At 46.8% G+C, this 14,946-nt stretch overlaps 4 protein-coding genes across 4 annotated transcripts; 2 read left to right on the top strand and 2 right to left on the bottom strand.

Annotated features, from left to right (window-relative positions):
- Positions 1 to 3,032: 3,032 nt before the first annotated feature.
- BHQ10_006392 (uncharacterized protein) lies at positions 3,033 to 6,562 on the top strand (the record flags this gene model as incomplete). Its single annotated transcript, XM_040878973.1, has 3 exons — positions 3,033 to 3,138; positions 4,670 to 5,414; positions 5,464 to 6,562. 3 exons carry the CDS (start codon positions 3,033 to 3,035, stop codon positions 6,560 to 6,562), a joined length of 1,950 nt encoding a protein of 649 aa, XP_040734896.1.
- A 406-nt stretch (positions 6,563 to 6,968) lies between these two features.
- Positions 6,969 to 7,876, bottom strand: BHQ10_006391 (uncharacterized protein; the record flags this gene model as incomplete). Its single annotated transcript, XM_040878972.1, has 2 exons — positions 6,969 to 7,697; positions 7,769 to 7,876. The coding sequence occupies 2 exons, from the start codon at positions 7,874 to 7,876 to the stop codon at positions 6,969 to 6,971; spliced, it is 837 nt and encodes a 278-aa protein (XP_040734895.1).
- Positions 7,877 to 9,631: 1,755 nt separating this feature from the next.
- On the top strand, positions 9,632 to 10,611 carry BHQ10_006390 (uncharacterized protein; the record flags this gene model as incomplete). The annotated part of the gene is made up of 3 exons (XM_040878971.1): positions 9,632 to 9,884; positions 9,942 to 10,019; positions 10,070 to 10,611. 3 exons carry the CDS (start codon positions 9,632 to 9,634, stop codon positions 10,609 to 10,611), a joined length of 873 nt encoding a protein of 290 aa, XP_040734894.1.
- A 305-nt stretch (positions 10,612 to 10,916) lies between these two features.
- On the bottom strand, positions 10,917 to 14,060 carry BHQ10_006389 (uncharacterized protein; the record flags this gene model as incomplete). The annotated part of the gene is made up of 1 exon (XM_040878969.1): positions 10,917 to 14,060. One exon carries the CDS (start codon positions 14,058 to 14,060, stop codon positions 10,917 to 10,919), a length of 3,144 nt encoding a protein of 1,047 aa, XP_040734893.1.
- Positions 14,061 to 14,946: the final 886 nt, after the last annotated feature.

Below are 14,946 nucleotides of genomic sequence, written 5' to 3'. Positions count from 1 at the left end.
TCAATCTCAACCGACGTCATGCCGTGAGTGGCCAACAACACCCTTGTACCTACCCCAGTCCTGTCGGTCCCTCTGAGTCTCAACAACCGAACGCCTGAACAAGGGTCTGCAGTGCATGCGTCGGGCGATGATACCGAAACGGGGAGTACTCATTCCTCGAAATGAGATTGGTTGGAATATACGCACTTTGATATTGCTTAATAACCTCGAATTTTTGTGGATGTTGGAAACGACTTGTTCATTTACTCAACGCCATTCAAGAGCCGGGCGACGGATGCAGATGCATGGATGCAGTGACGCTGCAGTTGGTGCAGCAGCTGCTACTGGCTTATTTTGTACGACGTGCTCGCGTCCTCGCATGAGTAGCTGCGAAAGGCCTGCCTGATCGAGGCATAACGAGCGAAGTGCTTGTCAAGCGACTCGACTTGGACTTCCATCCATGGCACTATCTCTTGGATACCACATCATGCAACAAAGCACACAACTCAAGTCGGATGAAATATTCATACCCCGGTCTCGCTTGTCGGCAACGATGGACGGTTTCATACCGAACAACGAAATTGCGTAGACCTTGTTGGCGAAGTCTACCAATCAACAAGCACACTGAAGATGCGGCGCAGCGATACAAAACTCATTCCTTTGTTTACACTGGCGTGGAGAGGCTGGTCATCTAAACCGACTCGCTGAATCAGATCGTTTCGGGTGTGACTTGGACGTATCCATTCGGAGACGCCGTGTTGGATACGCGTCGACGAATATCGCTTTAAGAATAGCATGAGCTGTTGGTTCTATAGTCAGCATTTGAATGAGACGAGTGAGTGAAGTCTAGCTCAGTCTACAGATGTGACCGGCAGGCTTTGATATTTCCGAGGATTCGGCGTCCCGTGATCGGCTTCTAGTCCTGGTTGATATGCATGCTGACAGGCTAGGGAAATAATAATGGTTGGCTTGCATTATCCCGGCCAGTTCATACGTACTTACGTCGTACAATCGGAAAGAGTGACTCAAACCCTGCCCCACTAGGCAATTGTATTCTTTCCATATGGCATATGCTGGTTGTGACGTGGAAGAAGCATTTACATTAAATCAGAAACAAAAGCGGTCCCTACAAAGTAAATAGACTAGCCAATGGATGATGGCCAACAATATGTTCTGGAATGAGTGGCTAGGTAGCATATGCAGGGAGTTGTTGTTGATAAATCAGTAGGCTACGAATATCGTTTCCCCAAAATTGAGCTGAAAAGATCAGATAGCTATTATTCACCAAAAGGATTTGAGTAAATAGAATATCAATAGCAGTTCAAAGCGATCGACCTACCCGTACTTGCGTGTATCCGAGCATCAAATTATGTTAATAATTCAGTCTACTTAGGTACAGAGTAAATATATGTGCGGAGTATAAACAAAGAAATTGCTCAAGTCAAAGACCCGCATTGCCGGAAAATTATTGGGTTACGTAGATCACAAAATGAGTTACTAGGGATCCCATTCGCCACACTATAGTGTTTAGTACGTAGTTTAGCTCCGCAGCCTCCACAGGACCGCAGGGAGTCCGCTATCAGAATCTGTGCTCTTACCAGTTCTAGTAAGTCGATATCCGAGGCCCAGTATTGTACGTATGTAGATTGGGTCAAGCATGGAGTAAGAGGAGAAAGGCACACCGCCACCGATTTTCGATCCTTTGGACCTTCGCTGGACTCGACTCGTTAAGAGATCAGCGAACACCTTCACTACATAGGGTTGTCATATCATATGTGATCAACGGGGTCTAAGTAATTGACCAACTACCGGATATGGCGAATCCAGACTGAATCGTTGAATTTTGCTTCCAACGGGGCGGAAATATCCGACCAGATGTCCATCAATTTCCGGATGTCTTTAAAAAAGAAAAGAGGAGTAGTGTTCCCGGGGATCGGTTTCTTCGTCCATGAGCACTTACACTGAACACCAAATCAACAGCCGAGATGCAATTCAAGTCACAATTTTGCACAGTGCAAGTACCAGGCGCCGAAAACTGGTTTATGCATGGAATAGCGGGCTCCAACAATTGCATTTGATACTTAATTGGCAATCTGAAGTTGAAGCTTTGCCATAGATGGGCAGTACTCTCCAGATACCCTGGGCAAGGATCATGGAAATAGTGAAACGAGGTACATACCGATACATCAACCATGACAAGGATGCGAGGAACGTATGTCCATGGCTTGCGCGGATGGATGTCGAGCCGAAGCCTGTTCCAGGTGTATACGCAGATTATACATATGCGGCACGGTCGCCAACACAACACCATACGCCAACCAACAGTAGCACCCAACAAGGCTTGTATAGCGTCAACTGCGGCACAATCACCAACACATCAGCTGTAGCAGTCAATCCTGTCTCCTTTACTTTTGCTGGATGATGAGTATAGTGCAGGGATTAAAACGGGCTGGATCAGGCCGATATATTCCACCATTGGACTAGTATCGTAGGCCTGAGCATCCCAGCTGATGCCTTGACATCTCAGACCATCAATGCTGAAGTCACGACATCATCATCGATCAGGATCCGAATCACCCGATGGATTGACACTTCTGAGAAAATTGTCATTGTACTCGCCGTTATTTCCGGTGAACTGGACAGGGGTAGAGTCACGTAGGTGATTTTTGTGGAGTGACTGCCCTAATCATATCATGCTATCCCTTTAGTCCTTGACAGTGTGAACTGTCGGGGCTCCTTCTAGAAATAGGTGGAATGTCCAAAATGTCATTCCAGTGTCAACGGATTTCGACTAGTGGCATCGAGCTTCGGAGCTCGTAGCACCACTATCGTGCAGCGACTAACCATATTCCGCTAAAGTGAAATTCCCTTCAAATGACTTTAAACGACAGCAAAAAGACAAGTGGCTGGTGTCGTCGCTATATACAACCGCATCGATAAAGTATGTAGAAGGCGCCCCGAATGTAGAAAGAAGTACTCAAATTTCGACCAATCACAGCCACTCTTTACAGTAATATACGCAAAAGGCAAGTACGCATCAAAGCAGGGATGATATGCATGCATCTGCCACCGTCTTTGGGCCAGCCAGCCGATATGCGCCATTAGACGAGGTATTCGGCACGCTGATTGGCTGCTACGCGAAAGAACCGAGGAAGGAAGGTACTCGTCCCAAAGCAGTATAGTCCAGATCTGCAGCGCTAAACAATCACGTACATAATGCATTTAATTTACCTATGGAAGTTACAAACGTAACTGTAATATTACCAGAAGAGTGGCGACACGGGCGTATTATCGGGTTTTCTGGAACACGGGGCTACGTTTATCCGCCCTGTGTATTGACTGAATCAGGCAAGTACTTCAACGGACTTTGCATTCAGCGAACTGCAGCAACAATGGGATGATGCTGATGCGGATGATGCAGACTGCAGCGTAAATGCAGTAGCATGTGCCGTCACAAATTCTTTCAGTTGTGTTGGTGTTGGTGTTCGTGTTTAGTTCAAGTTTGATATATTCAATCTATTCAAATTGTCAAGAGGGACTTATCGTTACTCGCAAGTTCCGGGCCATCCTTACGATACACCCGTTGGATCCTGCTCAGTCCTTTGTACAGCGAGATTGCTTTTGAGTCCGACAGGCGACAGGTAGCTTTGTACCTTACACTTCATAGGTAGTACTCCGTGTACCGAGGATACAGCAATACGCGGTTGTGTATGGCCACCGGGGAATCTCATTGTAAATTACGTATAGCGCGGTAATACCGAGGGAATACCTCGAATAGGAAAATACTTATCGACACCTGCAGCTTCCTCGTCCCACTCTCCACCCGCGACTATCAGCCAGTTTCAGGCTTTCTCTCTTTTTCGCGGTGCTACTCCCCTTTCATATCCACATTATCCATCGCTCATTACCCATTACCCATTCTTGTACATCCTACGTACTCTTTCAAAAACAAGTCGATTCTTTCTGACGTTCTTGAACCCCGGCTATTCCGTTTCGAGGTGCCACTGCAGCTGCTGCACGCCAGGGACCGATCACTCCTTCTGGATCAGAGCTGTTAATATCAATTTGCTCCAACGGACCAACGCAGCCGGACTGACAGCAAATCATCAGGCAGAGCAACTGCCTACTGAGGGACATGCCGTCGCCGCCCGCTAAGCAGGAGCTTCCCTTTATTTCACGGTACTTGCTTGTCGCCTTAGTACTTACCACTTATCACCACTGCTGCTACTAGTAGCAATCTGTTGGTGCCACAGTCTCTAGCATCTGCTCTAGTCTACGCTGCCCCGATCTGTCCTAGACTACCACCAAAAAAAGAGATCCTCGCCCAATTGCCTTTCTACGTACTCTTTCTCCGCGTTAGGACGACCTCAATGGCATTCTTCCCTCGATAATCATACTTGGACCTTATTTCTCTCTCTTCTATCCCCCTTTCATAAATGCGGAACGATCCTCCCTTCGCGATTGCTGCCAACCAAATACCAACCAATATCAACCCTCAACATACCCCTTCCGTCGATCGATTCAACAAACCCAAACAAGGGCACAGAGAAGGGAATAAAGAAGGGAATATCTAACAAAAACTTTCGAGTGATGACCGACATATAAATTGGACCCCGTCATTCCTTCCCGTATCGGCCGCTCGGGCATGCCAACCGTGATTCGACATAATAACCAACCGCCACCCTGGCAGTTCTCGGGCGTCGAGAAGGCTTTGGCCCGGATGGACCTCTGCTGGCACCTTCTTTTGCTGTAGCTCGGCCTATTGATGACCACGACGACCACGCATTGCGATACTACAACGATCGGTTCATCGAGGAGGAGACGGACAAGGGGGTTGGAGCGAGTAGGGGGTGGAATAGTCGAGAGGCAGAAGAATACATGACTTCAGTCGCAGAGAAGATACGGACTTCGAGTCGACTGGGCTGGGAACACGTTACGCCTCATGAGGGGCTGTTCGGGTTCACGGCTCCCCCCTCCTCTTCCCCTTCTAAATATATGGACGCCGAAATGGACATCCCCCTCTTCTTCCGCGTGTCTACCATGGCCGCTCTGTCGACCAGCACGCTGCTTCCGCTCGACAATGTGATGAGCTTGGAAATGGGTAAAACTGCGCCGGGGTTCGACCCGATCAACGTTCCCGATGTGGTCCGATTGCGATCCGAACAAGACTGCGATGGGGCCTTTGAATTGCTCATCTCGATCCTGCGCCAGCCAGAATTGGGTTTATATATTCGACACATCGACATTCTCAGAGACACGCAGTTTCATGGATGGTACAAGCCCACCCCGTACCAGCGATACATAACCGAAGAAGATGGGTTGCTGCTACGATTAGCTGTTCGAAACGCGGGATGGTATGGTGCAGAGGAAGAGTTGATTATCAACATGCTGCTTCAACGCCAATTCGACGTAGACTTCTCCAATGGTTTTCATTCGTATGTACCGACGCACCCAAAGAAAATTGAAGTCAACTGACTGTTATAGATCCCGTGCCCGTGGTGGTCGACATACTCGCGGCTCGCACATGATCCAATCCTTGGCAGCTCTCCTCATGTCCGTCTGTCCTAACCTAGAATCATTAAAGATACGTCCAATAGGCCGATTCATGAAAGAAGGCTATCCACCTTTACCTCTCGAGCAATTCCTGTTACGTTCCACCAGCATATTTAACTCGTTGTTTCTCCAAAGATTACGGCGCGTCGACTTGCTCCATACCGACGATGCGCTTGATAATGACCCATTATACTTTAACCGCTACGACCTATTATATCACATGTCGCTCTTCCACCAGTTACCTTCCATCGAGCACGTCTGCGTGGGGGGAATGGAGATTGACGAGAACGGCCGCGAAGACATCGCCCCGTTTTCGTCCAATCTTGACAAAATTGAGCTTCTTCATTCTGTTCTGCCGACCATGTTTCTCTGCTCAGTCATAGCATCCTCGAAAAAACTTCGACAATTCACACACTCTGTCGGTGGACGGGCCACGCAAGATACGGGCAATTGGCACATGGCCTTTCCTGCTATATTAAGGGCACTACTTATCCATCGCGAATCACTAGAATCACTCAATCTCGACACAGACGCAGACTACTCGGATGAACTCCAACGAGAGGAATTTGAAGAGTACCTCTGTGACTCACATGAAACAGAAATCGACGAAACAGACGAAGAACTACAGGCATTTATAAATCAGAAATCAGTGGTTGAACTCGTCTTTACACAAATGGGTTGTCTTCGAAATTTCACAGCTCTGCGGAGACTGAGCATCGGGGTGCGATGTCTTTTTGAAATGGCAAATGGCACCACCAGCGACTTTGCCGCCTCCAACATGCCTCTTACTGACATCCTTCCTCCGAATTTGGAGTCTCTATCCATTCGCGGCTACCAGCCTGGTTTGAACTCATACTATGACGCCCATTTACACGATCTGTTTCAAAAGTTTGTTGCTGGACAACTCGGCTCACTGAAAGAGATTAATGGTATCAGCGAATATATCCCGAACTCGGAGACCGTGCATCTTGATGATGTGGATAATAACCCGGAACTGGTGTGGATAGACGAGAGGGACGCCATTGTTTAGTCCGTCTCATGTCTCATATATACATCGATCAAAAGATCACACTCATCACACTCTTCACACTCGAACATACTTATAGCCCGATCTCACATCCGATCATGCGTCCACTCATCTCCTGGATCATATATCGATCTTACTCTTCTGGACCTCATTTTTTCTTACGACTAGATATACCCATTTTGTGTACCGAAATAGAATTGCATTGTGCATTTTCGTCTCTGCCATTTACATTGTTCCATCGATGATGACAAAATCATATTTCCCGACCTTTTCTAGCAGGATAGAACCTCATGACTCAAGTCAATGTACGATTACATACATTTGAACAATAAACAATTTATCCAACTTCATATCATCGAATTCATTAGGTAGTTCAAATAGTAGTATTATCATACAAACAAACACAACTCTATTCTTTCTCTCCATTCTCTTCTCCATTTGTCTTTTGCTTCTTGTTCTCGATCTTATCATCCTGTCGTGTATGAACCCTCTTTTGTCCATGGGGTTCATCTTCATTGCCATCACCATCATCTTCATCCTCCTCTTCGTCTGCTTGATTCGCTTCTGTGTCTTCGACGAAGTCACCATCTTCTTCCTCTTCGCCGTCATTATCAACCCCGTCTTCTTCTGCATGATCGCCATCTTCGTCCTCGCCTTCCTGTTCACCCTCTTTCTCTTTTCTCTCCGTGTCCTTGGACTTGGATGGCCTACCAGGCTTCTGTCCTTTCTTCGCAGCAGTAGAAGTCCCATTCTTCTTACCCTTCGACTCCTGCCCGCTCTCCTCCTCCTCGTCCTCCTCCTCGTCCCCTTCACCCTCAGTATCCTTACTAGCCTTCCGCCTCTCCTCCTTCGCCTTGCCCGTATTCCCCACATACTGTTTTCCCTCTTTCCCGCCTTCTTCCTTCTTCTTCTCCGTCTCCTCCTTCTCCTTTTCACTCATATTCTCCCACGCTTTTTTGGGTAGATAGCGTTTCTTCGTGCCATCATCCTCCTTTGTAGCATTCGCATCCCCTTCTTTGGTCTGCCATTCTTCTTCTGTCCACTTAGACAGGTGTTTCTGGGACTCGTCTTGCCCGGTCTCTTTATCGGTTGTGTAGGAGCCGCCACGTTTTTTGTATTCGGACGCCATCAATTGGGCCTGGTCCATAACATTAGCTGGGAGTTTCTTTGCTGTAGGAGGGCAATATGAGACGAGGAGAAGGATAGTACCTTTCGAGCAGACCATTGGCCTGGTCGGCCGCCTTTGTCAGAAGCATGGATTTCTTCTTTGACTTCGTCGCGGAGGTCAGGGTCGGTGTACTTATCGCGAGAAGGCATCTTGTGTGTTCGTATGCTCTTTCAAGGTGATTAAATTAGGCAGATTGATAGGAGCGCTGAATTGATTGACTACTATTACTGCTCGGAGGGCAAGACGTGCTTATATACTTTCCAAGGATCCATTACTTAGGTAGCATCCTCAAAGGTAGCTAAGGTTCTGAGACAGTACCACAGACGGCTCGTATGTCGTAGCCATGATGCATCATTGATGTACACTGTCCTCACAACAAGATTTTTAAATTCAAAACTTAGGTACGCAAACAGATGATTCATCGATCGCGCGACCTCCTGAGACCTGGTCAATAAATCCCTGAGCACAGATCGACACATTCCCGATCGGTACCCACGTAGATCTTTTTGCAGCTTCCTTACAGATCGACTAGTTCGTCATGCCAGGGGTAGTTAGATCACTATGTACGTACCCCAGAGTTTCTAGACCATTACTACTCTATAATAAAAGAATTAGAGGAATAGAAATCGATAGTGTGGGAGCTCGAAATAAGCTTATCCCAGCCCTATGTATGATGTCACTTCGCGGGTCGTTTTAGCGTTCTTCTCGAGTTTTCCGCATTCGGTAACTGCGGTTCTAGACTCTTGCATCGTGCATACTCTGTAAATTTATCTAGATGAAAGTCGTCGATGGTTAATGAATGGAATGGCGCCAATGACAGAAATGGCATGCATAGCGAAAGCAACGCATAGGCGGAACATACTTTGAACCAGGAAATGACGTTGTCACGCAATCAACCGACACAATCCTTTAGTATTGATTGAGGTAGTTCGTCGCTGGCGTGGCAAGCAGGTCTGCATCATAAAACCAATTGAATCTAATGACTTGGTTTCCTTGATTAAGTGATATGGAGGCTTGCTGCGCTGTTGCCCTAGATATTTTGGCCACAGAGCCGTGTTTGAAGATCCGAGTATGTTCGAAAGCTTACTGGCAGAATGAAGGTATAAGTGCTGAAATCTGTATTGGGTCATTCAACAAACCATGATGTGCTCAAGTCCCAAGCAACAAAAGCCACCATCGTGCCCCTGTCTGTCGTAACGCTGAAAGCTCCATATAGTCGTTATATATCATCAATAATAAGCCACCATCTTTGTAGAGTAGGTACACGAAAAATGCGCGTCATAGACTTGCAAATTTTTACACAGCGTCCATTATCGAGATGGAGATATTCAAAATATATTTCTAGTTACATGATACTGGTACAAACTCGGCTTACACATATTGTTTCTGCGCCAGTATGAAATTTTCATAGCATCAACTCAGCGATTCCAAATCTTAGGACACAGTCGGTACTTCTACTGGCCGGTTTTGCCGTTGACGAACATAGTTTAATGACGTTGACTTCGAAGAAGTCAATGAGCTGACATCGGCAGCCGGTGCTGTTGTTGGCCGATCGGTCCATCTATCAAACGACATTGGTCGGTGTTAAGACAATTAAGGCTTCCGATTCGTCGCGTGGCTCCGCATTAATTTTTTAGCTTAGTCTAGACCCGTCTAAGCTTTGTCACAGCCCGATAAATCTTCGGTCTATACGAGGCAATTGAGTAGGCAGCATGTAGGTGAACTAGGATATTATTTATCCTCCGAAACGATATAAAGCTGAGCTGTACCCCCAGGGTGTGAATGACAACGCGATGTAGCGTTCGACCTCTGAAAATTATTTTATCGAACCCATCCGAAGTGCCAATGCTATAGATTACACGCTTCACGCGCTTTCATATTACCAACAAGAACATTTAAATAAAATGGCATCCGGCAGTCGCTTCATCATTAAGCAAGCTGCTGTCCCAAATCTCCTGCTTGGTATCGCTGCAGCTGGAGGGGTCTACGCAGCTTACTCATATCTGCAAGGATCTACATCTTCTCAGCCTCGAAAGATGTTTGGCGGAGTTGCGGGCAGTCTCACACTTCAAGAAACGGAGAATATTAATCATAATACTAAGAGATTGCGTTTCGCATTTCCAAATGCGCAGGATGAGACTGGGCTGACGGTCGTTTGTAAGTCTTATGATATGTTATTCAGTAATGTCAACTGTCGCTAACTTACTTTAATAGCATCCGTGTTGACGTTGTCATGGCCCAAGGGAAGCCTGACACCCGCCATACGACCATATACACCAGTGAGCGATCTCTGTATGTTCAATATTTCTAAGTTAGGAAAACTCACGCTGATCAACCCACAGCAAAACCTGGCTTTATCGACCTCATGGTCAAAAAATACCCCGGCGGCAAAGTCAGCACACACCTACACTCCCTCCAACCTGGCGACTCACTCTTCTTTGCATTCGGCATCAAAGCCTATCCCTGGACCCCAAACAAACATAACCACGTAACTCTCATCGCCGGCGGTGCTGGTATCACACCACTTTACCAACTCATACAAGGAGTTTTGGATAACCCTGAAGATCGCACGAAGATGACGCTTGTTTTTGGAGTGAACACGGAGCGTGATCTCCTGCTACGAGAGGAGTTTGAGACTTACCAAAGGAAGTTTCCGGATCGTTTCGAGATTGTGTATACTGTCTCGCAGCCTGATGAAGGGTCTTCGGTCCGAAAGGGACATGTTACCAAAGAGCTCTTGAACGAGGTATTGCCTGTGCGAACAGATAAAGTATTTGTTTGCGGACCTCCTGCTATGGAGAACGCCTTGACTGGAAAAGGACGGGGAGAATTGGGCATTTTGGGAGAGCTGGGGTACAGGAAAGATCAGATTTTTAAGTTTTAATTCCTCTGTTTTTTGATCGTTGTTAGATACCCCTCTCTGTTGGCGGATATACATATTTGATGGATGTACTTGTACATATATAGGATAAACATGTTATTTAATCTACTTAGAGCGTCAATAATTTGAGATTTGAACAGACAAGTTGATAGTTCATCATAAATGACATATCCTATTAACATGATATCAAGCTCTGACAACTTGATCGCGTCATTATATATACCCATAGACTACTTTCTATAAACAAATATTATGCACAAATACCAATCAACGCCGGAAGTAGATCTCCTAGATATAAACAAGAAAAATCAAAACTCATTGTTATGATTCGTAATTCGCCCATTCTTTAGCTCCCTCACGGTCAATTCAGCCTCCTTCCCCTTACCGCTCACATCCTTCTCATTCACAACAGTAACGCGCCCTGAAGACGAAGAAGCAGACGAAGGAGAAACACCATTCAGACTTCCGGGCTTAGAAGAATCCTTAAGCTGATCACGCGTGGTCAAGAATTCTTCTCCAAATGGATAGGTAGTCGGCTTCCGCTCAACCGGCGCCATGCTAGCGAATTGCCAGAGTCTCTGCGTGAAGCCTTTACCGAGTGCTTCAATCGGAGGCGTAAGAAGTGGTAGCACCGCAAAGAGGGTACCGTAACACACAATTGCAGTAATCAATGTACATAGCCAGTAGGGATATCCCTGCGAGAACATGGAAATCATAGCCCAGGATCCGACAGACCACATAACGAAACCGTGAATCAGATAAATACTGAAAATGTGAGGGAATAGCCACTGCAGCATCTTGATGGAAAGGACCTTTTGCAATGTTGGCGAAATTTCAACGACGCCCTGCATGGTAATGGTGGTCAACAACGCATTCAGACGAGGGATAAAGTAGTCCGGATACGAGTCCGATTCAGCTTGGGCCAAAGTTCTCCCCGTTCTTGTATCTGGGTGCCATCCGTATTCAACCTGCGCGTAATTGACCCCAGTGTGTTGTGTAACCAAGTCGATACTGAAACCACCAATGGCTGTGCAGATCAGTAAAATAAGAACAGGCCAGTATATCCAGGGACGGGGCCAGAGCCATTTCTGCTTGTATTTGTAGGTGAGGTCAAGATCCGCGAGCAGAATGCCGACGTAGTAATAGCTTCCCCACGAAAGAGCGTACCAGTGCATGACTGTGCAGAACAGGTAAAAGCAAAATCTCTTCCAGGGTGTCTTGATTTGTCGGATCATGATTAAACCAAGTAGAGTCTGCCATGCACCCTGCAACTGCACAGGAATAGTCCAGAGCACACCGGTACAGTAGTTGCTTGTAATCATCGGCGCCGCATTGGGGATCAAGAAGGCAAGCTGAAGGATCTCTGAGATGAATGTTCCTGGATTCAATGGGATAGCAGTAAAAGGCCAGTCAGACCAAGTCACCGATGGCAGGTATTCAAGCCAGTTCAGTGCACCAGCATCCATGAGGAAATACTCCAAAAACGCAATTGAAGCAACGGGCGTCAATAGACGGAAAGGGCGCGCAACAATCTTTTGGGCCATGTTGTCGAGCTTTCCGGTACGGATGTAGTTCGATGTCAAGAAACGAGTGGAAATCATCAAGAAAGGTCCAATCCACAGAGGGTCAAGGAAGTACGTGGCAAAGGTCTTTCTGGCAATCACTTCACTGTGGTAATGAGGAGAGTTTCCCGGCATGATAACAGCGCCGAAGTAGGTCAGACCAAAGTGATTAACTGTAACGAGGAGGGCACTAATAGAGATAAACCCAGCCAGGTAGTCGACACGGGGTGGCTTTGCCGAAGCAGCAGCGCTAGCCGCGGCTTTGCCATCTTTGCTGGCTTCTCCAGGCTTTGTCTGTCCATCTTTCGCGGGGGGAAGTTCATCGGGCTTGACGGCTTCTTTATTTTTCTCGGAACTACTTTCGACCTGCATAACGCCGCTCGAGTATACCTCTTGACTCGGTGTGGATACATAGTCTACTATGGGCACAGCGTGTAGGGAAGGGGTCCGAGAAGCAGCGCGAGACGTAACTCGAGACGATTCGCCTTGAACAGTACCATTCAGGCTAGTAGGAAAAGCAAATGAGTTTCCGGCCATATTGGTCAATGAAGGTCGACGAGAGACAGCAGGACTTTGATATTGAGGAAGAGGCGTCTGAGCGCCTTTGTATGGAGGCAGAGTGGTGAAGGACTCATTCCGAGAGAGATCACGCTGAGCATTGTTGTGAGATGTTGGCGAACTACTTCCGGCATCGGCAGAGTCACGATTGCTATGCGAATCGCGGTCCAGGGATGGCGTTGAGCATGGCGGTGTATCAAAAGACCTGGGTTTGGGAGAATCTCGTTCATGGACGCCCAGGAAAACCATCAATTTATGCCAAGTAAATCGTCGCCAGAGTGTTTTTCCAGTAAGAACAACAAAAACGGCTGCGAAAATAATGTCAATGATGAGTGGTACCCATCTGATTTTATACGGAGGCTGATGCTGCTTCCATGGATCCAAGCTCTGAGGATCAAAATTTGAGGAGCCTCGCAAAGATACATCGTTCATGTCACATGCTTTCTGGATAGAGCATCTCTGGTCATAAGCAGCGCGGGTTGTATCGTTCCAAGTAGACGAGTTGAAGAACAGCCTCGTATATCCAACGTTTGCCAAATTCGTAAAAGTGGGCGGACCCTGGGAAGTGTACTTGTTTCCCGTAGACCAATGCTGGAACTTCAATGGTGCCGGTGTCGATGGGATACTGGAATTGACAGAAGTATTGTAACTAATTCTTAAAACATCGCCAATGTAGTAATTGAGTGAGTCGCGAGTCCAATCAACACGGTACTCCATATAATACCATGGCTTGAGACCTTCACCAGTCAGATTGGTAAAATTGGTGCCAAGCCAAGTGTTGGCGAACTGTCCTTGCATCAACATATCGACCCATGCTTGACTGCTATTGTCGGCGTTCATGACATCCAGCTGCCAGCTTTCGGTTTGGTTATGAACTAGATTCATAGAGATCACTGAACCTAGACTGTAATTGCGTGCAGGTCGAAGAGTCGAGCGGAAAGAACCAAAGAAAATGTCTTGGCGAGCAGTGCGTACACTTGAACCAACAACTAAATGCTCTTGATCGGGCGGATGACAAGAGAGCTCCAAGCTGGTGAGATTTTTAGCTGTGGCATCTTTTGTGATTTGGACATTGTCCACCGCCGCACCCATGCGGTACATGTTATTCCAACCACGGTCATAGCGATGTTCAAACTCTTCAACGACGAAGTCGGAAGGGATTGAACCGGACTCGTTGAAGTAGACGATTGTCGAATCTGTGAAATACAAGTCTGCAGTCTCGTCGTAGAAACCACAGGCACAAGTATCCACATCAGTAGTCGTAGCAGCTTGGGCAGTCTTCAACACCACGAACAGGGCGACTAAAAGMCCCCGCCATGCCGTTGGAAACATTGTGTCTTCCTGTACAATGTGTCAAGATACAGCGTGCACAGTTTGAGGTATCAAAGAAGACTGAAGAAGAAAAGAAAAAATAAAAAGAGACAGAACAGGAACGACAGGTGCCCGCTCTGATTCGTACGCTGTGTTGCTCGGAATTGTGTAAAGAAAACACTGAGCTTCCGAACTTGACAGGTTTATACGGTGGCACGAGGAGGGACTTCCGAGAATCAATCAGGAAGGTGAAGTGACAATCTTCCCGTCTATTAGAACGTAACGGACCGGTTGCCAAAACTTGCTCGTTGATCGACAGAGAGAGGAGTTCTACGGCAAACCGTGAAACGCTACGGCAGGGCGATGCTATCATAAAGTAATTAAGTCACGAATTGCAGCTTATTTTTGACAAGGAGATAGAACAAGTGGTCGGACATCGTGCCACAATTGGCCATACCCAGGGATTCTCACTTTTCTCGTTATGTCAACGCTAGTCGTTAATACTCCTAGTAACGGAGCCATACGAAGGAACAATTGATACCTTACAAGATAATTTACAAGCAGTAATTGCTTATCTTCTGGCGTACAAGTCAAAAAGAGCCGACAGTGGGCCTCTCGATCGGCACGGATCCAACTGTAACCCGCCACTTTTTTAGCACCATCGTGCCTGTAGATCACAAATCTCAGCTATAGAACAGGCAGTTTAAGTCATCAAGGCTGGCTTGGCATGGACTAGATCCTGGTCGATGTTTCCTTTTTTCAGTTTTATTCAAAATCGCGCAAGTTGGGATTTAGTGGAGAGTTGAATTAGCTGGTTCGGAGAAAAGTGCAAGCATGGTATTTTAGACTGCACCATAGATATTGCATTGCATTGCATTGCATCGCATCCTCAGTTGTATGTGGAAAT

This window comes from Talaromyces amestolkiae (genome assembly GCF_001896365.1).
Source record: "Talaromyces amestolkiae strain CIB chromosome Unknown scaffold12.1, whole genome shotgun sequence".
NCBI classification, from domain to species: domain Eukaryota; kingdom Fungi; phylum Ascomycota; class Eurotiomycetes; order Eurotiales; family Trichocomaceae; genus Talaromyces; species Talaromyces amestolkiae.
The sequence above is the reverse complement of the archived record's forward strand: the minus strand, read 5'-3'. Positions and strand labels throughout refer to the sequence as shown.